Genomic DNA, 25,706 nt, shown 5'->3' with positions numbered 1-25,706 from the left:
ATTTAAATCGATCTATAATAGTAGTGCAAAACTATTTTTGTTAGAAGATAAACTTTTATTACCCACTGGTATATTCTGCGAATATTCCCAGAAGGCGTGTTTTGATACTAATCTAGATGCGTTTGCGTATTGGGACTACGATGAGATTTGTAACAAAACGGCATTCCAGACAATATATTCGGGAGATGTTTCCTTTTGGACTCCGTTAGACAATTCTTCAATCAAAATTATACAGGTTAATATCAATAATGAATTGGTTATGTTGAATTTGGTGAAACAACAGTTTATATGTAATCATAACGTGTGGAGAACACAACGCGACAACGTATTGATTTTTGACGACATACTTGATGTACCATTTCTTTTAAATGAATCATTAGTATCGCATTTAAATAGTTCGAGCAATTATTTTCACGAAAGTTATTTTTTTAATCATCCTAATTTGGTAAATTATTTAATGTCTGGTTTCGTTTTGTTCGTTGTTATGAAATTTATTTGTGGTGCACTTGTGAATTGTTTTGTGTTGGCAAGAACCGGTAAATTAAGTTGTTGTGGTATATTAGCGAGGTGCTTTTCTCAGAGTTTAACTAACCAACATTTGTTATCTGAAACCAAATCATCAATAACACACTGCATTTCTCCGGAAGTGATGTATAATAATAAACTATATTATTGAGAATTATCACATATATATATTTCTCCAATTTCAATTTGGTTCTGAATAAATATTTTACAATTATGTGTTAATATTTATTTTTACCATACCTAATATATAATGAATAAAGAAAACTCTTCTCATGTGTGTACTAAAAATAAAAACAAATCTAGAGATCTAGTTAAACTAGAGGTGTCGATAAAAAATGATAAAAACAGAGTGGCAAGAAACTTAATGAATCTAATGAATATAGAATTTTGACACGATTTAAAGAAAAATTTTTTTTTGGTATTAAAAGTGATACTTTAAGCGTGTCATTTATCCACGACTGTTGTATAATTTACCCCGTCTGCTTGTTCGACCTTCATCATCATCTTGACGTTTAATCTCTTGGATTATGTCTAGCGCTTGGGGCGCATACATATCCCTTTATTGGGATGGATTACTCCCCTTGTTCTTTTGTTATAATTTTTTTTTGGTTCTAGCATCGTTTGTCATCTTTCTCCATTCTTTTTTGTTTTTGGATTTGACTTTCCAGTCTACTAATCCTAGGATTCGAGTATGTCCTTCAATTTGGTTTCTTCAGGTATTTCTTGGTCTGCCTCTGTCTCTTGGCCAAAGAGACAGATACCATTTCTGTAGGTTTCCTTCTCACGATGTCTCCTGCCCAATTTAGTCTTTCTATTTTTACACACCTTATTATATTTTCTCCTCCCAATTCTTCTTCTAATTCTTTATTTTTCTCTCTCCACCTCTTGTAATACGTGGTCCGAGTATAGTTCTTAGTATTTTTCTCTCGATTATCTTCAGATCTTCTTCCTGCTTCTTTTCCCAATTCGCTAATTGACTTATTATATCGTCTGCATATGCTACTGCTTGTATTTGGTTTGCTATAATATTTTTATTATTTAATTTTGCCTACCCCATTACGTTCTCTAAAATCGTATTAAAGAGCGTTGGAGAGATCGAGTCGCCTTCTTTGACTCCTTCGTTTATTTTTATTTCTTCTGTTAGTGTTTTCAGATATCTTACTTGACTAGATCTGTACATATAAAAATAAATTATAAAATTAAATTTTCCTAGACTGGGACTTACGGAGTTTGAACACTCTAGGAGAAGTATCTTTTGAAACCTGTCAATATTATTGTTTGTTAAGATTTCTCAGTGTTATATGATTTTTTTTTTCAAATTATGTTAAAAAAACCAACTAGAACCTAACCTAACCAGAAATTAGGAAAGTTGTCTCATTAAATTTATTTTCGAAAAAGTCAAGAAAAGCATATTAAATGGTATATGAATTTTTAACAGACAAAAGGGATTATTAATATATAAATATAATCCTCTCGTAACATTAGATGTCTAATATTTCTAAACTAAAACATAGAATTTTGTGTTTATATATATATATATATATATATATATATATATATATATATATATATATATATATATATTCAATTTATAATTTTCAATAACTATGTACTGCGATTAAATAAAGAATAAAGAATAATATATTGTATAAAAAATTTGTTAGAATAAAATAATAGTGTTTCTAATAATATAACAAAATTTTCCTACAAAAAAACTTGTACAAGAATATTCAGTAAGTAGTCGTGGATGCAGTATGGTATTCTAATCAATGATTTATAGTGAATTTTACATCGTGAATAATAACCTTCATTATATACTCGTGAATAATATATTATTTTATCACAATGTTGAGATTATTTGGATATTAAAATGAATTTTGAAGTTGTGTTATTCCAAATTCACTTATTTTATTATCAAAAGAGGGCAGTTATACAAAAATCATTGTACGATATTTTTGTTAGATATCACATTATTCAATTCGCACCGCTCATTCCTCAAATGTTTTCATTTTCACTCACAAAATAAAACATCAAATTTAAAACTCATATCATGAATGAACTATACAAAATTTAGTAGTGAAAATACTTAGAAGTTCCTTAAAACACTACATTCTTAAAAGAGTTTCCTTTTCATTCGTATTTTTTATAAAAAGGATTTCAGAAAAAGTTTTCTTATATTGGAGCTTCTGAGATTGTTCAAATTAGCTTCAGGTAGCTTCGGGAATTTCTATTTTGTTGACGTGATTTCTCAAACATGAGCCGCAGATTTGAAAATAAACTTGTATTATTTCATGGCTCTACGGCTCAATTATATTACAAGCAAATATTAATACTTTGTATTTTATCGTAACCTGCTAGCTACCCCTAATAAATGGTAATTATATTGGAGTCCCCATAAACCGTTTAATAGTTTCCTTTCTCAATGTTATTGAAAATAGTGGCTGAATCATGATAGTTCTTATCCATATACACCAAGTGTATAGGAAAACATGCAAATGTATTTTCAGCGTGAAGCAAGACTGCTTTGAGATTATTATTGAATCAATCAATGGGTAGGCACTATTCATGAGCACTGAAGATGTTTGTTACCTATTGTTACCTGTACTATTTAAATAGACCACCAGATGATACAAGCTTTGTTTCAGCCGCTTCACTTGACACCTAAATTTTGTTAAGCTATTCTCACCATATTTCGGGAATTTGGAATACGAAGATATCACATATGTCCACTTTTCGTAGTAAATTTCACACAAATCAAATGGAATCTATCAGGAGAAATTGCACAATTAAAGCATTACTGAGAAATAGTGTAAACGTTAGCACCGTTTCATTTCATGTTTGAAGCGGGAGCCAGATCAGATGAATTTAGAGAATGTCTTGGTATAAAAAAAATTTTTTTTTCTATAAATGAGATGTTTTTCTCTTAATTTCTTTTTCAAAATGTGTCAGCAAATTAACACAATATTGAACTATTATCGTATTTCCTTCTTCTATTGTTCTATTCTATTTTTTCGACAGTATAATGGGATATAACTTGGACTAATCAAAAATATGGACCTAGCATGTTTGAACTAAATGAAACCAACTTACAGTATGTTATCAAATTTTGCAATTAATGTTTATTATCGGAATGCATGTTATGTTTTACAAATATTTATTCTTAAATCGTAATATTATTAAAAATCAACAAAATCTGGCTCTAGTCCTCACTAAATTTGGTGAATGAGCAAGATTTTCCACAATTGATCTAAACAAAAATATTTTCATAACAAAGAAAATAATTTTGGTCAAAAAGCTAATGACTAAATATAAGCTGGGTAACATCGCTATGTACCCGTATTTGTGTGCGGTAAATTTTTTTTCAAAAAGAATGTGATACTTTTACCATACTTTCAATCAGATAGCAGTACAGATAATGAAATATTTTCCAGTAAACGGTATCAATTTGAATAATTGATAAGAGAATTAGCTTATTTATAAAAAATATTGTTTTCAGGCAAAAAGTTATTTGGATATTAAACAGGGTACTTCTTGGCAGTGTTTAGATTCAGCATCTGAAAGGTATTTATTGTCTGTTGGAAAAATGTTTATAATGCTTAGGAATTGATTTATTACACTCATCTGACACTTTAAGTGCTTCTAAAAGTGACCAATAATTAGAACGTTCTAATAATGTTACTGGTATTGTTTTTTCACTTCAGGAAAAGAAAATTTGCAAGAAATCTTAACAGTTTTTTTGACCGAATAAGGCCAAAAAAATATGAAGATTCTGAAAAATTGGCATTTTAAAGAAAAAAGATTAAGCGACTCCATCAATCTGTTCGAAGACTAGGATCCAAATTATATTCTTCAAATCTCTGTTATCTGTTCTAAAAGAAAAATCTTTAATTAGTGAAAATACCGAAACAACTTTGTTGATAAGTTCTCAAATTTTCTCATAAATTGTCCATAAACAGTTTATAAAGAAATGTATTTTAATAACTATTGAGCTTCATTTAAAGCAACCACTTATTTGATGTTTGATGAATTTTGATTGAGAGCTTCCTTCTATTCTCAAATAAAAGTTAATCTTATAAAATTTATACAGCCAAACTTTTTATTTTTAGGCTTCCATTCCAAGCAGCGCTAATGAAATTTTTAAAAGAATGCTAAAAGTAGGTAAAGCAAGTAAAGAGAAGTATTCTCCAGAGTTGAAGTGTTTTCTGTAACCTTAAGTTTCTATTCACCAAGTGCATATAATTGTGTAAGAAACACATACCATAAATCATAACTACACGTTATTACCATTTCAAATTGGTATCAAACTGTGGTGTGTTCACCAGGATGGAGCAAATAAGCTTTAAATGGTCTAAAATCAAAAGCAAAAGAATTTTGTGATAAAGAAATTGTATGCAATTTAATTTTGGATGAAATGGCCATAAGAAGACAGATTGAATGGACAGGGAAAAACTTATGAATTATATGACTTAGGTTATTGATGTCACTTTTAGAATTAATTGTGTTCTTATTTTGTTTTATCCTTATAATTTCTAAATATGTGTTTCTACATTTCATTACAATTTTCTTAATGCTCTATGATAAATAAACTACTGAAATTATTATTTTCAAAACTACCTTAATATTTATATTTACCTTTCTCATAGTACGTTCGAATAATGGTTTTGGTTGTGAGAAAACAATAACAAACTGTCGTTAAGTTGGCTTAATCGATGCTAGGTCCATCTTTTGTTATTCGACCAAGGGGTATAATGGTGCTGTAAAGTTTCATCTAGTGTGGGAAATGTTCATTCGAATGCGCTTTTGTACCTGAGTGAGCAAAATTTTTCAGTCGGTTTATGGCGAATGGGTTTTCTAGATATATGGATAGCCTTTTCTTTATCTTCAGTCTTATTCCGACGGTCGTTCTTCCATTATTATTTGGTGAACTTTTTCGATGATATCGTTGTTTGTAATAATTTTGGCCGTACATACAACCATCTTCGAGTTCAGCGGCCCAAACTTTTACAGTTTTCAATATTGGTCTAATTCCCTCTACATAGTATCTAACTCCTCTTTGATATTTGGGTAGCCGTATTCGTTTCCAAAAACAACTATTTAATGAAATCTTGATTCTAATTGTTTTCAATTTTCAGCAGAATATTCACAACGATTCAAACGATTATCATAAGACATCTAAGCATCGAAAATGAATGAAATTTTGATCAGAATTTCCCAAAGCATGCACAAATATTTTTCTCAACTTATATTGACAAGTTCTCACATCTTCAAGATGGGGAAGGAAACTTTTCAGATAACTGTCTTATACTGAACCAATAATAAACATTACACACGAGGAGAGCTCAGACAATATTTTTATACACTACCGGTAAAACGTTTTCGCCCACACCATAATCCATTCATTATTTTTCAAAATAATGTACTTTAACAAATTTCTCTTTCATATTGTCAAGCGAAGGTCGAAACGGTGTCTCAAAAATAAAAAATAATAAATACGTTATTTGTTCACTTTATGCGCCTATCTTTGCATTTTGTCGATGAATGCAACAAGTTGAAACTTGCAAGTACTGACTGATTTGTTTATTATTCTTTGACTGTGAATTATTCCTTCGATGTTTATGATTGTAGTTTAGTTCAAGTTAGTCCTGTCAGATGAAAGAACGTGATGTGATTTATACTTTTTGGGCTAAGACATCTTTTTGTGAAGTTCGTATACGAATTGTTTTCCCGCAAATTCAGACTATAAGTTTTAAAATGTGTAAAACCTATGAACAATCGGTTGAAACTCGTGTACTATTTGCAAGTCTTATATCCGAAATAATAATACTTCGACGTACCGTGGGCTACAACATGAAAAGATATGCATATATCAGGAGCGTTGACAATAGAAAACGTTCAGGGCGGTCTTGAAAAACCTCAAGCGTTGAAGATAAACGGTATTGTATTGATAAGTGAACGTGATCGAAGACTCACGGTTCCAGAGACAACAAATCGGATTAATGTATCTAGGGATCTGCCATTGAGTGCTTTTTGAAAGGGTAGCAGTGGAGAAACTTTTAGAACGTCAGAATAAAATTAACAGGTTGCAGAGGGCTAAACAAACTAAAAATCAAAGCTCGAGACTTTTTTGTCTAAGAGTAGAGTAATTCTGCGTAGGACAAATGAAGAACGAATGTATAATGGTTTGGGGTTGTTTTGCAAAAAGGGCGACTAGAGACCTGGTAAAAATTTTGAAATCTGAAGGCTATAAAAAATATTAAAGATGACAGCGCCTGACCGGCAGAAAATTTATCTTCCAGTATGTCAACGATTCCAAGTAATCCTCGAAGCAGTGGAGAGTACTTGGAAGAATGGGGAAGAAATAATATGCTAAAAGCAATGGTTTGTACATCTTAATCGCCTAACCTCAAACCAAATGAGATATTGTGGGATAAATTGGACAGGGAAGTCAGAAAGCAGTGTCCTAATTCTACTTCTAATCTGGAATTTCCTGAAGAACGAATGGAACCAGACGATGTTTATTTATCGAAATTATTACAGAGAATACCAAAATTGTGCACCAAAATAAAGAAACCAAGGGGATTACATCGATTAATCAAAAAGTTTAATATGTAACAATTACAGACTGTAATTGTATTATTATTACATCATTATCTATATATGTTGTTTAAAATATGAATATCAAAATTGATCGCATTGATTTTATTTATTATGTGTCACAGAAACTATAGGGTGGACAAAATCTTTTGACCGCCAGTGTAGTTTTTACTTGTCTAGCAGTACTTGAGTCTTTAAAATTTTTACATGTTTATAGGATTATAAATGATAAAGAGTAATAAACATTTTTTGTAGATTTCAATCAGTTGTACTTTCAGAAAATACATAACAAAATAATAATTTCATAGTGTGGCAAAAATACCGATCTTAAGAATATTAGTCATAAAGTTTATTTCCACTGTATATTTGATTCGATTCAAATGCATATTGTTGATCATTCATCACTCACGATTCAGCGTTAAGACTGTATAATCTTGTAGGTTAAAGACTGGACTACAATGTCGACGTTGTAAAGCGTTCCTCGTGTTATTTCGCACTGTGTGCACTGCAGATTTTGTTCCTTCTGTACACCGATGCTTCTTTTAGGAATAGATAAATAGGTGGGAAATTATTATCACTTTGGACTAGCATATCCAATGAAAACTCAACTTAATTAAAGCGAGCAGCATCTCCATTAGCAGACATCTGCTGTATGTTGTATGCTAAATAGGTAGATTCCCTCCCTCCGCAAATAATGGAAATTATTTTTTTTCACAAAAATAGTCCTAATCGCTCTTTTTTCGGAATTGAAGGTTCTAAACTAGGAACATATTGGAATTAATAATTTATTTGAGACCTATTTTAAACAAAAAATAAAAGAACTTTCACAGTATATATGGTAACTTCACTTCCTGTACTTTCATTTCTTCGACTTTTGTTTTACTGGAAATTTTGTCTTTATTCCTAATAGTTTATGATTGTTATTTGATAAATTACGAAAACACTAGTTAACGCCGTTTTATTACATCGTCATATGATGGAGGAAGCTGTTTGGTATTATCTGAAAAATAATTTCATTTTGTTCATAAGCATATCCAAAAGAATATGAGAGTTATATTTCATCTCAGTTTAAAATGAAGATATACCTGGAGGTGCTTGTCCTATTGGAGTAATGTTATTTTGTGGTTCTGTTTGAACTGTCGAAGATTCTATTTGGTTTGACGTTCTCAAAATGACGTGACCCACTCCAATAGCTGCCTCAAGGAAAAAATTTGAATAAAATACTGGCAAGGCTGCTGTAACCTGGAAAAAGACATAAACAATCACATTACATTGTTGAAACAGTATAGTGAATCGGCCAATAAAATATTGAAATAAATAGCACTATACGTTCTGAGATACAAGAAAACTATAGATGTTCTCAGGAAAATTATTTTAATGCATCTAAATAATCTTGATTCGAGGTCTGTTCTGTTTTAAAATTAGTTATTTTTTGATAATTTTTAAACAGAAGAATATTAAGAACATTTAGATGCATTATTATATCAAAAGGTCTAAGAAATAAGAATAAGAAATTAAAGAAAATTATTTTATTGATGTTCGTAGTAAACACAATATACTTTGGAACTAAACGTTGACCCTCAAGTTAAATGTCTTCACTAATCCTGCACTCTGAAAGAAAACTGCTTACATAACTTTCTTGACATTCGCTATTATGAAAGTTATAATTGTATTCACTTGAAGATGATCATGTAAAAATTCATTTACATAAGTGAATATTATTTAATCATACGAGGATGGTCCCAGAAGTATCTGACCTGACCCAGAGATGGCTTGAAAAATACATCTGTATTAGAAAGTACACATTATATACAACATATGTTGCAAATTTGAAGACACCACGTTGTTTAGTATTTGTTTGGTAGCCATCAATAGTGAACGTTTTCAGTGAATTTGTAAAAATGAAAAAAATACTTCCTTTTAAAGGCATTAGCACAACCAATATAAAAGCTGAACTGGATTCCACTTTGAATGAGACTGTTCCCTTGTTATCAACAATAAAATATTGGGTAGCAGGTTAAACAAGACCTTACGACCTGCGAACACCAGTATCGCAAAGGCCGACCATTTGATTTGACGACTCCAGATATGATGAATAAAATCCACAACGCGGTACTGGATTATCATCGACTGAAAGTGCGGGAGCTAGGAGACGTAGGCAAGATGAGTGCCGCGTTTGCTCACAATGGAAAAAAACAGCGCCGTGAAGATGTTTCCATCGAGTGCTTGGCAATATTTCACAGAAATAAAGCCGTTTCATAACCATAGATGAAAAGTGGGTCCATTTCACACCCGAAACAAAATAACAATAGAAACAATGGACTGAAATGGACTCCAAAGAAGGCAAACACCCTTTCATCTGCAGGCAAGGTCATGGCGTTGGTTTTTTGGGATGCGTGAGAGATAATTTTCATTATGCAAACTTATTTCAACGTTTGAGCCAAGAAATCTTGCAATAATGGCCGCATTTGGCTGATAAGAAAGTGTTGCTTCATCAATACAATGCATCATCTCACACACCCTTTTTTGCATTGGCCAAAACTAATGAATTAGAGTTTGAATAGCTACCTCGTAACTTGACGATTCTTATCATAAAAAGATTATCGAACTTATTGAACATCGCCGGGAAAAGTGTATGAAGCTTAAAGAAGAAAAATAAATATATATCAAATTTTTTATGTTTTGTTTGTTGGGCTAGGAACTTCTGGGACCATCCTTGTACGTTTAACTCTATCAATTTTCCCAACAGTAACTGAAGAATAGGATCTATCAGCACATGCCTCATCATCAGGCGATATCACCCAGTTGCTTGTGAGTGACTATAATCACCAAATGCGTTACAATCATTTAAGACTCTGTTGTTCAATTAAACCGACCTTAAAATCATAGTTGAACATCACGCGCATATGTTGGACAAATTCGTGTTTCAATGAGAACTTGTATATACCATTATTTACTCTAAAATAGTTGTGGCATTTCAAAATATACACAAGACCCTCGTATTCATTTTATCCAAGTATATGGTACCACGTTCAACATAATACTCCATGTATTATTTATTCATCGATTTAATGTTTAAATAATAATAATGTCTCCACATAGCATTTGCTAGTTAAACAGGCAGTACTTATATTCTTATTTCCTATGTCTTCTATTTCAAGCGCTCCCAGTTGTAGTGCTCTGGAGTTCCTTAGTGTTTCACACTTCGAGAGAGTGTGTCGCCCTCTGTGTAATAAAATCTGCACGCCGCATTATCTGCTAAGCCTAGCGTCTTCAGATATTTGTTGATAGTATTCGTAGATTATTCTTATTTAGGTTACTCTCGTTACAGTTTCCCAGAAAAGTCTTAGTCTGTCTTAGTCCCCTACTTTCTGTACCAGTGCTTTTTCTATTGTTCTGTAGCTGATACTACAGAAGGGTTCGAGTCTCATGTTTTGGTTAGTTATAAGGTGCCATTCTGTATTGTGTTGTCTGATTCATATAATAATTTCTAGAAACCTTCCGTTCAGTCCGACTACTATATTAGTGTCCTAAGTATTGATCGCAGTATATGGTTTGTGCCAAATCACATTTATTTCCGATTAGTCATTGTAAAAACGTATATTCGAAAAACAAAATCAAGTTTGAAACAGTTTTTTTATTTGTTTTATCACATTTGATCTTCCAGAATATTTGATATTAATACATCATTAATCATGTGGACACTAAGTAAACAGGAAAGAATTTCTTTATTGATAATTATTGATTTTGGAGATCCCAAGAGATCGATTGTTAAGACATAATTTCTAAGTCCACAGTGAAGAAATTTAATGAAACTGGCATTGTAAAAATAACAGCTACAAATAAAGATAATGAAATTAATATGAGTGAAAAACCTTAAAAATCAATTGATGGTGACCTCAAAAAGTGATCGCAATTGAAGTCAAAGAAAGTCGCTTTTATAACGACAACGCACCTTATCACACTTCGATGACCACCATAAGTAAAATTGCACTTCGAATTGCTTGAACACCCACCGTATTTACTAGATCTGGTCCCCACCGTCTTTTCCTGTTTCCTACTCTTCAAGGCCTATTTTGAGGAGAAAGTCGACGACTATTATTTGAAAAGGCTGAAAAGATCTCGGCAATGCTAAACTAAGTGTATAGACTTTAAAGGAGACTGTGTTGGAAATAAAAAATAATTATGTATACTTAATTTCTTTGTTAGATTCTTTTCAGAAAACCTTCGTTCGTCATGTGTTTTCTACTTAGTTATCAATAATAAAAAAAATCATGACTACGAATGTTTTAGGTTCATGTATCCTTTTGAGAAAGTGAAAAAAACTCAATCATATACATAAACAATACATAAATTTGTTCTATCAAAATTAACATAAATAACATTTTTCCCTATCACTCTAGATATTATCATACTGAAGTAGCCATCACATTACGACTTCCTAACGTTTTTATTTATCTTATGATTACAGGTCTCGTAAAGATACATTTGTTTACATGTACGATTCCTTGTTAAAGCTACAAAAGGAATTCAATACCCAAAAATAGCCTGCAAGTTTATATTTTTTATCTAATTAACACGTATACTCACATTTACTGCAAACCACTCCTTAAATAGAAGGCATTTCGAGAAATTATAAGTTACAGTATTTTCTGGAATGGTCATGTCGATGTTATAAGTTTTTTGGCCTTTAGAACGTACACCACCCCTTTCGGTAGTGGCTATGGGATGCTTCTCAACTTTATACTGTGTTGAAGGTTTATGAGTTGTGAACTGCACATTCTGAGGGCAAAATGAAATGATAAAACCAAGAAGACAAAAAAATAAACAAGAATCGCTATTCAAAATATTATATACTCACCCTTGTCAGTTCTATTTTTAATCCTTCAACTTCTATATCCGATTCATTAACCAAATGTATTTTGAAGCTCACTGTTTCTCCCAGTAAATAGGTATTTTTTTCTAGGATGATATCCAATGATATGACACCTCTAATACAACAACAACAACCTACTCTTTTTTCTTCTTGGTACTTTAATGGCAGCTAAAATGAATATGGATTGAGTGTTTCAAAACTGCTTCATTAAATTGAACTTAGTATTATAAATGATAAATCAAACGAATGAGCAATTCTACTTCAACATTAAAATTATCCCATTCGCAGACTGTGGACAGTTAATTCACAAAGTTTGAGTCGTTTGGACTTACAACCAGTATATGCGTAGAGTAGTATATTCAGCTAAGTGATCACCATATATTATCACTTTTTGTCCAAATACAAATAATGTTAAAAAATAAAAGGTCCTTTTCTGTAAATATAAAAATCATCTGCTGTAAGAAACTTACAAGTGTAGAAAGTATAATTCGTCACAAGGCACAGGCCAAGACGATATATGAGCTCTTCGCAAATATTGTGTAATATTTGTAACATCTTCTTCAATCGTTTTTTATTATGGAAGGTTTGATAGTGCTGTAGGTACATACACATGATCTCTTATGAACTGCCAAAACTGGGAATTACAGGGACAGATCGGGTGATTGGGAAAATAATACCATCGCAAACAACGGTTGGGTGAAGTGAGATAAAGCATATCACGTAACTCGTAATGTAAGTGAAGCGGCGCACAGTTTCCTGGTTCATCTTCTTCACTGAGCGAAGAGTCAGTAGTTTGAATATCAGTTACGAGTATAGTTGCTTCATAAAAAAACACACCCATATTTTTTCACTAAGATATGGCGCAAAAACATTAAATTCATGTCTCTAATCCAAGTCTAAGTGCATTTCTATCATCGTGTGAATTTTTTTTCATCATCGCTGATGATGATGTTCAGAAAATCTTCATTCTTATGAAGCAACAATTCTTTGAAGAACCATGTAAATCATGGTATTAGCGCCTTAAAAGCCTATAAATTCTGCAGATGAGAAAGTCGTGAGCGTCTTCGTGAAACAGTTCAGAAAATCATCACAGGAATTTCCAATCCATCACTAGCCTCTTGACACGTTCTATTGGAATTTGCAGGAACGACTGTTCATGTTGCTCGTTTGACATTTATAACTGGTTAGTTTAATGTAATAAGAAGAATTGAAACGCCGTAATTCGTTTTGAATTGTAAGAGAGTACCACAGAAAATTTTTCTACTCCTAATCTGTTTAGACAGTTCAGTCCAATCCATTAATTGAAATTGGAAATACAATACTAGTTAATTGATAATCACTACCCGCTATTCGAGATCAATTTTCGCATTAGTAAAACAACTAAACCTACTCATTAACTCTCCAGTTGTTTCGTATCTAAATGGTCATCAATCTTAAAATCTCTCGGTGTGTTTCAGTGACACTGTTCCTTGTTTGAAAAGATGACATGACAGATGAAGTCACTTTCGTTGTCGTTGACATCCAAGACACCCCTTTCTTATGTCGTACTGCCGTTCCAGAACCCACTTCTCTACTTTGTTAATAATAGTTGGTTGTACAAGTCATATAATATTGAGCAAAGCCCCGTAAAGAGTATGTGATACGAGTTATACAATTGTCTATTCCAGTTATATGATCTTGAGCCATGAATTTGTGAATATCTGTTTTTCCAAATTCTTGTGAATTATATATCCACTGATTTTCTTTTTTCCATTTAATACCAATGTTTCGTAATTATATGTCGATTGTCCGTTCTAATATCCCCTTAAAAAGAGAAAAATAGGAGTTTAATCAAGATTAAAGTTCTCCATTAAACGACCGGTTTCGATTCTCTATGGCATCATTCTGCAAGAATATACTATATTATAACAACATGACCAGAGAAATATTTACAAATTGAGATCAAGATCGTGAAAACGTATTTTGGATTACTTTTAAATATCCTTTCGAATGATTCTATGGTGAATCGAGACCCATTGCTCAATAAATAACTTTAAAGTTATTTAAAGGAATTAACTATCCCTTTTATCCTGTCTGACGAAGAAGAATTCACTTCATCATCTCCACCAAACTAATATTCCTCTGTCCTGTTTTAAAATTCCTAGTATCTGAGCACATATCTCTTGAGGTTTTTGTTCTATTTTTTCCTCTTCCTGTGATAATGTTCCCTATACTTCTCCAATCTCTGATTTCTCCTTTTTTCTAATTTTTTACTTCTCTTTATATCTTGGCTTCTATTTATAATTTTAATTGCTTAGTATACTATATTTATGCGTAGCCTGAATATCTTTAATGTTCGTTTTAATTATTTATTCGCTGTTCGCTGTTCGCTGGTAGTTTCTCCTCGTTCCATTACTAAATCTCTTAGATTTGGTAATAGAATACTTATCTCTTATCTCGTTTTCCTGAGAACTTATCTGTTTTTCTTTTGTTTCGAGTTAAAGGATTATTTAATATCTATGTAATTCGTGTTATCCAATTCTTTCAGTCTTTTTAATTGTGTCCTTATCAAAACTTATCTAAATTTTTGTATCATAAGAAATACCTATCGCTATCATGTTGAGAGTCTGCTATTATTCTAATTACAATAATCTCTCATCTTTGTTACTTTTTCTAATAATCAGGTAATCTCATACTAGCATCATTTTAATTTTTATATTTTCTTTCTCCATTTGTTTTTACTTACATTATATGTTTTGAATATTCGGTTCATATTTTTTTCGTGAAACTTATTTGTTCCTGCTTCTCGCACATTTTTTGTTTTATTCAGTTTCTATACCTTGACAGCCTACAGAATCCAACGATTAGGGAGATTTTTCAATTAATCTTATTTTTGTCAAAACTGGTACAAATGTATTACTAATAACTGACAGGTTGAAAACAATAAAACCTTGGCGAAATTATAGTTTTCAGCTGATTTAACGTGATGTTCTCGCTTTTCTGAAAAATTAATTTCAAATTCAAACTTACCATGTTCTGTATTAACGAAACAGGTACGACAACATGTAATGTGACATCTTTTCGATAATCGAAAGCGAATGGCCGATCGACTAATGCTTCAATATGATACAGAATAGAGCCAAATTCGTGAGTATATGAAGATGGAATGTTTTCTGTGGGTAGAGCGTAAGCAAATGCATATTCGTATCGGCCAGGTCTTATGTCACCTAAAAATTGAAACTAATAGAAAAAAATAGGTGAAACGATTGTTTTGAAAGACTAGATATATTTAAAATATACTAAAAAATGAAATTTTCGCATGAATCTAGAAAATATAAAAAGGGAGTTGCCAAGCTGTGATTAAAAATAATAGCGGGTACAGTTGTATCTGAAATAACTAAACTAAGTAGAACCATCAGTCTCTGAAGACGATAAATTGGTCATCGAAACACCCGTCTGACAGTGTAATTGTGAGTGATGGTGTAGTGGTATTGTAAACAGTGAATATCACCAACGATTCTAGAAATTCCAACTTAGTAATTATGTGATATTTTATTAATACTGAATACTAATCAAAGGTATAAAAGCATTATTAATTTTGAATATCATTGAAAACGTTGACTAGGTATTCTGTATTAATTTAATTGAATAGCATACAAAGAAAAATAGTTAAATATTATATTGGACAAAGTTTTAAAATTAGCACTATCTACTTCCAAACATTTATGAGTCTCTGTGCTCATATCTTCTATCGTAATTATCATATGTTATAAAAATAAAAAAATTTCATCATCTGTCATTGCACAAAAACATTAAAACTCCATCTATCTTGTAAATAACGTTCTCTACTAGCGTGTGGATGTTAATCACAAAAATGGGAATTATATCGATTAAATAATCTATTTTTGTTGAACTTTCCTTCATCATACCATGTAACTTTTTTATCAAGTTAAGTTTTCTTTCCTTTAGATCTTCATTACACACTATTCACAGAATTATCCGTTCTAGGAATATCACCTAATTGACAGTGTTGCACCAAATTATATTAAAATGTATTCAATTTTTGATTTTCTGAAATGTGATTAATTGTTCTCGTTGACATAGTAACATCTCTCTTACAATCTGTAATGGAGGCGTTTGGAAAAGCCGCGGAATAAACCAAAATATCAATTTTGTTAACACGTTGAGGACCTGTGCGGACCATAGGCCCGCAACTGAACTTTCCCCACAGACCAGAGCAGTCCTATGGACCCCACGACGTACTTTATATTTTATACTTCCTCCACGGCCTAAGGGACCGCATTTAAATGTGATTTTATTTCATGACCTTGAAAAGTTGGACTGCAAGCTTCAAAAGAGGTAAATTCTCCATTGAAGATGATGACCCATCGGGAAGGCCAGTTTTCTGAGTCAGTCCCCGAAAATATCGACGCAGTTCATGACATGATTTTATCAGACCGTAGAATTGGGCTAAAACGGATATCTGAAGCACTGAATATTTCATACGAATGAGTCTATCATATAGTTTAAGTCAATTTGGACGTGAGAAAAATTGCTGCAAAATGGATCGCCAAATGTTTTAATGTTGACCAAAAGCGTGCAAGGGTAGAAGCACCGCGTTCGATCTGTGCTCGATTTGCGAACGATGTAGATTTTTTTAGCCGAATAGTTACTATGGATGAGACTTGGGTACATTTCTACGATCCAGAAATAAAGCAACAATCGATGGAGTGGCCACACTCTTGTTCTCCAAGACCTAAGAAAAAATCTGCTGAAAAAGTTATTGCTTCAGTTTTTTGGGACTGCCATGGTGTAATCATAATTGATTTTTTTGGATAAGGGTAGAACAATTAGAACAATAGATTACTATTTGACATTACTGACCTCTCTGCGGGAAAAAAATAAAGAGAACATACGTGGAAAGCTATTCAAAAGTGTTTTGTTTTTGCAGGATAGCGCCCCTGCACACAAATCTTATGTTGCCATGCAAAAAATTCGTGCACACACCTCTTATTAATCAGATTTCTCTCCGTCTCTTTCTTCAACTAAAACAAAGTTTAAAAGGTCGTAAATTTTATTCCAACGACGAGGTAATTAAAGCTGTGGAGGTCCGGTTTGCAGAGCAAGAAGAAACATTGTTATTAAAGATCTAGAGACGTTGCAGGTTCGCTGTAATAAATGTATCCAATAAAGAGGAGAAAATGTTGAGTAATAAAATATTTTGACATTGTAATTTTGTACGGTTCTATAGTAGGCTAATAATTTTCCAATATATCCTCGTAATTCAAATAATATTTATTAAAACGGTTAATTTGTGCTATCTTCACATTACCTGTACCTATTTTTGGTAAATTTTATTTTTAAGGGTTAATAAAAAAAGACAAATCACAAAAAAAATTATTTCAAAATAAATACATAATAACAAATTGTTGTTACAATCTTTTTTTACTTTGGATTTCACAATAATATTTTTTTGATTCTTTTTCACAACACCCTACTCAATCCCTTCTCACCTTGTGACTTGGACCTTCTTTCTTCACTAGGCAATAGTTTTTTTTTGTTTTGGCGTCTCTTGGTCAACAGCATCCGTAGTTTCTTTTTTCAGTAATTCCTTGCCTACACTAATTCAAAAATCAGTAATCGATATATTCTTTTTTGTTATTCTCTTATAAATAATATGGGCATTCACTATTGCTGTACCAAATAGCAACTCATTAGCAATTTTTCTATTCCAATCCTTTACCTTTGTATCATTCGACCACGGCTTGAGGTTATACAACCCTTCCTGATCGTCTGTTAATGCTTACTGTCTCAACGACATGCTTAGTAGAAAGCATCAAGACATCACGCTTATCCTTCCACTCTAATAGTCCTGGGGAAAGTTTTAGTTGTAAACTTACTCTCGGGCTCAAAGCGAGCCTATGAACACACAAAAAACATAGTTTGTTCCCACTTTTTATTTCAAATAATTTTCTTCATTTTTCTTTGGATCTACACCCCATGTGCGTGGGGCCCAGTGGAAAGTTTATAAATTTGGGTTGAGGCTGAACATCTTCATTGTCTACTAGTGTTTTAGTTTTATTAATGTTCATCTTAAATTGGCCAATCTGACAGCAGTTTTTGAGCAATCTTCTTACAATATCACCAATTGCATTTGGTCAATTAGGATATCTTTCTGCAAAAACAAGGTAGATCCCATCAACAATTCTACTAAACTAGCCGTAAATAATAATAAGATTCAAAAAATCATCATATAAATCCAATGCATTCAAATACTACCAGTCACAATCATGACATAAATATTAATAATGTAAAATTGTTAAAAAATGTATCCAATAATAAATTGTTGAAATTTGAAAGCATTGAAATTGCTGGATGTAAGAGTAGCTTAAATATGGAAAAAGATCCAATTTCTTACAGCCCATTCTATTGTTTAGTAGTAAAGGACTGAATGTGAAGATCCTGCTAAGGATCATTAGATTTTAGATTACTTGGTTATTGAATTGCACGTGTAATTTATTCAGTATGATTTCAACATATTTAAAAATAAATCATTGAAGAGTTAATCCTATACCAATTCTGAATTTTTCAACTTTAATTTTGTGCAGTGGTTTTGTGAATATATTAGCAAGTTGGTTTACACTCCCAATATGCGTAATACTGATTATACCATTTTCATTTCTTTTATAATACAAAAACAAATGTCAATGTATTTCAATCTTCTATTATTCTCCGGATTATAAGCTATCTTAATTTCCGATTATCTTATATATATTATAAACAAAAATATTTCAAAAGTTTCCTTTCCCAACATGGCAAATTACCAAACTTAAAGTAATATACTCTGATTCTATCAACGAGATTGAAACACTTGAATACATAATAGTTGACTTTCTATCTTGTGCATCACCTCCCCAATCAGAGTATACATATCCACAAAAGACATTGATATTCTCATGAATTCTGAAACTCAACTTCAAGTTTAGAGTTCCTTTAATATACCTCAAAATTCGTTTTATAGCTTGGTGAAAATTATTGTTCGCTTGATATCTACTTAGTAAACACATACTTTGACAAATATTAGGTCTTGAGCCTTGAACTGCATACATCGAGCCCCCAATATTTGCCTGCACATTTTCTGCAATTTCCCATGACCTACAATATTCTTAGAATCATCATCTGTATTTAAACCAATCAGTGTACATATAGAGTTACAATCTTGCATCCCATACTTTTCCAAAACTTTTTTTTAATAATTTTCTTGACTTAAATAAATACATTCCATCCTGAAATAGCTTCACATCAATCCCAAAGTACTGAGATATGATAACCAAATCTTTCAGGCAAATATTTGCATTAAAAATTTATTTAAGATTATCAATTTCTAACGAATCTGTCCCTAATATAAGTAATTCATCCACAAAAATCAATACATACAATTTGTTTTAATCTATACATTTGGAATACAAACATCATTTTCGGATCTAACAAAATTTTAATTTTTCATTGAATCAAATTTTGCGTTTTTCGTTAGTCCATAAATCGATTTTTTTAATAAACAAACTGTTCCAGAATTATATTTTGTTTAATCTGGTTATTTCATGAACACTTCTTGCCCAATTTCTCCATACACTTCTTATCCATCTGATAAATTGATTTGCTCAATTATTTGCCACCAATAACAATATTCCGAATGTCGCCAAATTATCTACAGGAGGGTAAATGTCGTATATACTTTCATCACTCTCTTGTTGAAGCCACGAGCCACTAGCTTCGCTTTAAATTCACTATTGTTTTTCACCTTTTTTCCCTATGGACAAGGAACTTCATACCATGTATTATTTTCTTCCAGATCACTGAGCTCTTTCCCCATCTCTTTCTGCCTTAGCTCTGTTTTTATTTGTGGCAGCTTCTTCATAGGTTAGCGGTTCTTCTTTCTCAGAATAAAAGCACATATCAGCATTGTCAAGTTCATAGTCTTTCATCCAATAAGTCTGTTTGACTTTTCTTTTTCCTGTTCTATATCCTCAATATTATCATCATCTAACTCATTAGCAACCTTAAAATTTTTATTCTCTTTATCTGAATCAGTTTCGTTATCTGAATCTTGATTTTCATTATTAAATCCGTTATTATCATCTATATGTCAGATACACTGAGATTTAATGTTTCTTTCTCCTTAAAATCTAGAGATATTACTGTTTTTTTTGTAGAACTTGGTAGCTTTTGATCTTCTTAATAATAAAAATTACGTCTCTATGTGTTTCCACTTTATCTCTCAGAGAAAAATATTCAACATCGTTTCTTAGTTTCAGAGTATCCCAGAAACGTCCGTGCCTCATTTTATACTTCATGTTTTAATTGCTTTCTTTTAATTATATGTACAGGAACTTTTTGTCCATACTCTTACAGAATCATACGGAATCTTTTTTTTATTGAACTACAGCCAGCACTATTTGGAATAAAAACTAAGTTGTTCACGGCTTATATCCACCATCCCTTATCTAGTTTTTTGGTGTGTGAGATAGTTCTACACCCTTTCATAATTATGCGCATTTTTTTCTGCTCTCCCATTTTTTTAAGGTGTGTCAATAAAGCTTCTTTCATGAATAAAGCCTTTTTAATCAGCTAGCTTCTGTAGTTCTGAATTAACAAACATTAATCCATTATTTTCATCTACTTTTTTATTTTGTTTTTTGTTTGTCTTTCTATTATGGTCACATACTTTTTAATGCTTTCTACAGTCTCATATTTATATTTTAGAAAAAACATATATCTATAATTTTTATAATTTTCTTTCAACATTAAGAAATATCTAGCTTTCCAAACTGATAAAACTTCAATAGGCCCTTCCAAATCTCTATGAATAAGCTTTTCAGGCCTCGTAGCTCTACTTTGTTTTTGTGGGACAGGGAATCTGTGCTGTTTTTCTGCAAGATAATTTCTACAGTACCTTGCTCACTTGATCGTAATTTATATGAACTAACTTTTCATGCAAATCTTTCAAACTATACATCATATTACATTCTTAACGTTACGTTCTAAACTCAGTTTTGTGATTAGAGTAAAGATCTTCCGACAGAAGAAGAAAACACATAGAGACGTATTTGCTAATACTTAGCATTTTCCTGCTTTATCTATCAATCGACACTTATATTTGATTGAGAACATTTCTCACCAATGCTTTTCTGAACGAAAATAAATTCACGGCTGACTCTGGTATTTACAATACATTTTCTAAATCTAATTAACATTCTGAATTGACTTTTGCCACAACACATGTGCTCTGAAGCACAATTATCCATCCACTATGCATTTTCTTTTAGGTTTTCTTTATCTCTTATATCCATTACGTTTGTACAATTTGATTTGGATTCATCTATCAATGCTTGGTCAGCAGTAGAACCAGTAGATCTATTTTTTGCTTCTTAAGCCAACAAAAGATTGCTTTCTGGCCGGGATTTTTACAACAGCTTTTTCCCTACTTATAGACAGTTACTTCTTAAATGAAGCCCTCCACACTCAAAACATTTTATGTCTTTCTTTTTATTATTCCTATTTTCCAATTTATTCTGACCCACACTACAAAATCTTTGAGTTGCCAACCCTGTTACTTCCTCACTATGTTCAGTTCGTTCTTGCTCGAGAGTTAATTTTGTTTTCGTTATTAATGGAGATATCGTTATTCAGTGTGGATTATAATTTTTCCAAAATTTTGAAAATAACCGAAATTTTTCGAAAATACTTCATTTTTGGTATATATTGTGCACAAAGTTTGCTTGAAATTTAATGTTGAATTCTACAATAAAATGAAGAATATTGGATTCTATTCAAAATAACAAAGTTGACGTCTAATTCCGGTATACCTAGAAGTGCCACATTTACGACATTATAATAGAATATGAACACGAAGTTCAATCAAAAACCTTCAGCTTCGAGGTATAAGAAATACGCCCATGTTGGTTATATCCGTTCTACTGGCTTGCGCTACAGAGCATCAGATGGAAGTGTTTACCGGTCGGAATTGGTTACATGTGTTTTAAAATCATCATTCGGAAATCACTATTAGGCGGGCGAAAAATTACGGTTAGAGCTCAAAAATTAAATAGATAAATGGAAGATTACTTTAAAAAATTTAAGGACGTCTTATTGGAGTTTGATTTGATGGATAAACCAGAAAGAATATACAACGTAGATGAGAAGAAATGTAGATTAGCTTTGCATCATCAACAAATTGTTCTGGCTAGAACCAAGCGAATGCACTTAACGGTCCCGAGTAATACGACGCACTAGCTCCAGTCCATGGACAAAGTTGTTCTCAAAGCTTTTAAATATTACTAGATGAAGTTCAACAAGGAATTTTAGAACAAGCGGAACAAGAAAATAAACAAAGTGAGGAAGATTTCACAAAACAACAAGATGAGATTGAGAAATTTCATGAAGAAAGTAGCGAAGAAAAGGTAGAAAAAGAAGTAAATGATATAATTACCAAGAAGTTAGAAACGCCTTATAAGGAGCGAGTGAAGAGAAGAATTAAAATAGAGGCCATCAGTAGCAAAGCATTGGTGGTTGAAAGAGATGTTTTCAACAAGGAGAAATTAAACAACCAATAAAATAGAGAAGCTAAAAAAACCGTCATAGAAAAAATTTAGTACAGGCCAAACAAACGCAAAAAAACAAAGACTCTTCATAGCGTAAACTTTATGATGGAGGTAAGGAAAGGCTTTGCAATGTTTACTCATTAAGGGGAAAGGTTAGGCTACAGTTTAAAAACATTTCCCCTTTCTCTTAAAGGAACCAGAAAATGTTTAGTTTTGTTTTGAAAACATTATTGTAATGTATTGTAATAATTAAGAATACTCACTCTTTCTTTAGTTTCTAATATTAGAATTATTGATGAGCATAATAACAACAGTCTATGGGCATATTACTAACCTATGATGGGAATAAGCCCAGTTGTAACGATTTAAAAAAAATAAAAAAAGAAAAACATAAAAATATATATTTCACTTTTTTCCGAGAAAATTATTTTAAAAAGCAATAAGAGTATTTCTTGCATCAAGCAGAAACAAGAAGTTGATTTTTTCTGTGTTTTATGGAGAGATATTCCTAACTTGGGCATATTCCCTACACCTACCATAATCAAAAGTTTTCGCGCTTCACCCTGTGTCGTTAACATATATGTACAGAAATTCAAAGGACAGTCGGTTTTACAGAAACTATTACTTTCTAAAAATTAGCTAAAAATCCGCTGATTGTAGTTAAAATTCATTATGATGGATTCTGATTTATAATAAAAAGTGGGAGTTTGATGTGAACAGCGAGATCGGGAGCAGTGGGACAAAATTTAAAATTCCAAGTTTATGTTTATTCGCTCTCCAGCTATTCTCATACACATAACAACTATCTGTGATTATTTCAATTACTTTCTGACATTTAACGTTTCCATGACAAGGAATTTTAACGTTACTCAATACAAGATGTTTCATTAATTATTAGAAAGTAATAGTTTCTATAAGACAACATACATTTCACATTTCTATACCTATATGTATAAAATATACTGTTTCAACTTTATCATCATCAGCGCCTTTTGAATCAATTAAAAAGGTCAATTGTTTCAAGATCAGCGACAAAATAATTCAATTCAAAATAGAACATTCTGTTCAGTAAAAAGTTACAACTTGAGAAAAATCCAGAAAATGTTCTGCCAAAATTGATATTTTTCTCTTACTTCAAAAACATGAACTTCTATTATTCTTCAATATCGCTTACCTTCACCCATGAAATTATTGTTAGCAGATATGATAGTATTTTTTCCAGTGAAACGTACATTATTTTTTCCTCTCCTTTGCATCCAATGAGTTTCTTCTTCTCCTCGAAATCTGCATTTTATTCCTGTAACGTTAAAGAATATTTTCGCATTAATGAAAAATATAAAGAAATTTCCATTCAGATACCATTGAATCTTTTAATATAATTCAGATAAAATGAAGAAATGGATGTACACCTATCTAATTAGTATATATATATATATATATATATATATATATATATATATTTCAATTTTATTAAATAGAATTTTAATTTTTCGGATCAAATAAATTTCCGATCACAAGGGCGACTCACAGAGGCCTTCCAAATTCCAATGAATTTCAACCGGTATATGATTTTAACAATAAATATAAAAACATTGACAAAGGACCTTATTTCGTTCATCTTGAACTTGTAGATAAGAACCTAGGCAGGTTATTTCCTATCAAAGTAGGGTATTTTTTGAGGAAACCATTAGAATTTAAAAATGATATTCTAGATATCAAATCCATAGGTATTAAAATCAGAATAGAATTCAAATCATATCATATCGCTAATTCTTTAATGAACCACAACTTCATAAAAAATAATAACCTAATCGCATTTATACCTAAATTCTTTACGCAAAAAGTCATTCGAATGGTCGATACTTTTTCTCAGAAATTTTTTTTAAAAACTGTATTTGAATATAATAGGCCAGTTGTTAAGGTGAAACGTATGAAAAGACGGGTAATCGACTCAGAATCAAAACAAGTCAGCTATGTAGATAGGCAAATGATAATTGTCACCTTTTTAGGCAACAAAATTCCAGACACAGTCAAAATTAACTTAGTAAGATTTAATGTAGAGCCATATGTACACCTTGTGGTACAATGCTACAAGTGTTTGCGTTATGGTCACACGTCATCCCAATGTAAAAGCAAAAAACGTTATCAAACTTGCACTAACCTACATAACGAAAGTGATGAGAATAAAAAATGCGAATCAGAAATATTATGCTTATTTTGTAACACTTCAGATGACACCTCTATTTCTAGAAACTGCCCAGAGTATATCAAGCAATATAATATTAAAAAAACAATGGCCCACCAGAATGCAACATTCAAAGAAGCTGAGTTTGTAGTAGAATACCCAACAAAAAGTAGCCAGCAGAAATAGATTCGAATTACTGAAAAATGATGAGAATTTTCCAGAAGTATCATATAGAGGTACGAACAACCTCCTCAGAAAACCCAAAATTTCTAGTCTCCTCGTTTAAATTTAACTCCAAAATATCCAAGAAAAGAAAATGCATCTCCCCTCCACTGTCACCAACCTGCAATATTCCTGAAATTACTCATACCAGCCATTATGCACAGGCCTCACAACCCATATGACCAACAAATCTGCCTCACCTCCTATTTCATCCTTATATAATACTACTCCCAACCCCAATCAAATCATAGCCCAAATTAACTCATTTATTTATGAATTAATACAAAAACCAGAATCAACCGATGAAATTAAGATTAAAGATCATTAAAGGTAGATACAAATTATGAGAATAGTATGGATTACATAAGTATTAATAGTATTAACCATAATATGAAAATTCTCCAATGGAACATTCGATTCTTGCTTCAAAACAAAGGAAGCCTCAAAAAATTTCTAAACGAGAAGAATATTGATATTATTCTTTTATCAGAATTATGGTTGAAACCACAAAGTACAATTCATTTGAAAGGTTATAACTTCTTAAAAAAATGTAGAGATGACGGTTATGGAGGTGTCGGAATTCTTATTAAAAATTCAATTATCTGTAAGCAATTAGAAGTAAAAAACTATTTCAATAAAAACATCTACGTTTGTGCAGTAGAATTAACTAACTGCAATCTCACCTTTGTTCAATATACAAACCACCTAATGTTTATGCGAATAA

The 25,706-nt window shown here is 31.6% G+C and overlaps 1 protein-coding gene across 6 annotated transcripts in view; it reads right to left on the bottom strand.

The window, feature by feature from the left end:
* Window positions 1–7,890: 7,890 nt before the first annotated feature.
* Window positions 7,891–25,706, bottom strand: part of LOC130897536 (arrestin domain-containing protein 4-like) — a 38,067-nt gene continuing 20,251 nt past the window's right edge. For 4 of the 6 annotated variants that reach the window (XM_057806452.1, XM_057806449.1, XM_057806450.1 and 1 more), the window contains 6 exons: window positions 23,750–23,872; window positions 15,005–15,201; window positions 11,981–12,163; window positions 11,710–11,901; window positions 8,205–8,361; window positions 7,891–8,119 (listed from right to left, as the gene is read on the bottom strand). In XM_057806452.1, coding sequence (XP_057662435.1) covers window positions 8,067–8,119; window positions 8,205–8,361; window positions 11,710–11,901; window positions 11,981–12,163; window positions 15,005–15,201; window positions 23,750–23,872 — 905 coding nt within the window. In that variant the 3' untranslated portion in view covers window positions 7,891–8,066. Of the gene's footprint in view, window positions 8,120–8,204; window positions 8,362–11,709; window positions 11,902–11,980; window positions 12,164–15,004; window positions 15,215–17,487; window positions 19,740–23,749; window positions 23,873–25,706 lie in introns of those variants that run through there. The other 2 variants (XM_057806454.1, XM_057806453.1) reach the window with 2 other exon arrangements.

The sequence above is a fragment of the Diorhabda carinulata genome, chromosome 8 (genome assembly GCF_026250575.1).
Source record: "Diorhabda carinulata isolate Delta chromosome 8, icDioCari1.1, whole genome shotgun sequence".
NCBI lineage: Eukaryota > Metazoa > Arthropoda > Insecta > Coleoptera > Chrysomelidae > Diorhabda > Diorhabda carinulata.
The sequence above is the reverse complement of the archived record's forward strand: the minus strand, read 5'-3'. Positions and strand labels throughout refer to the sequence as shown.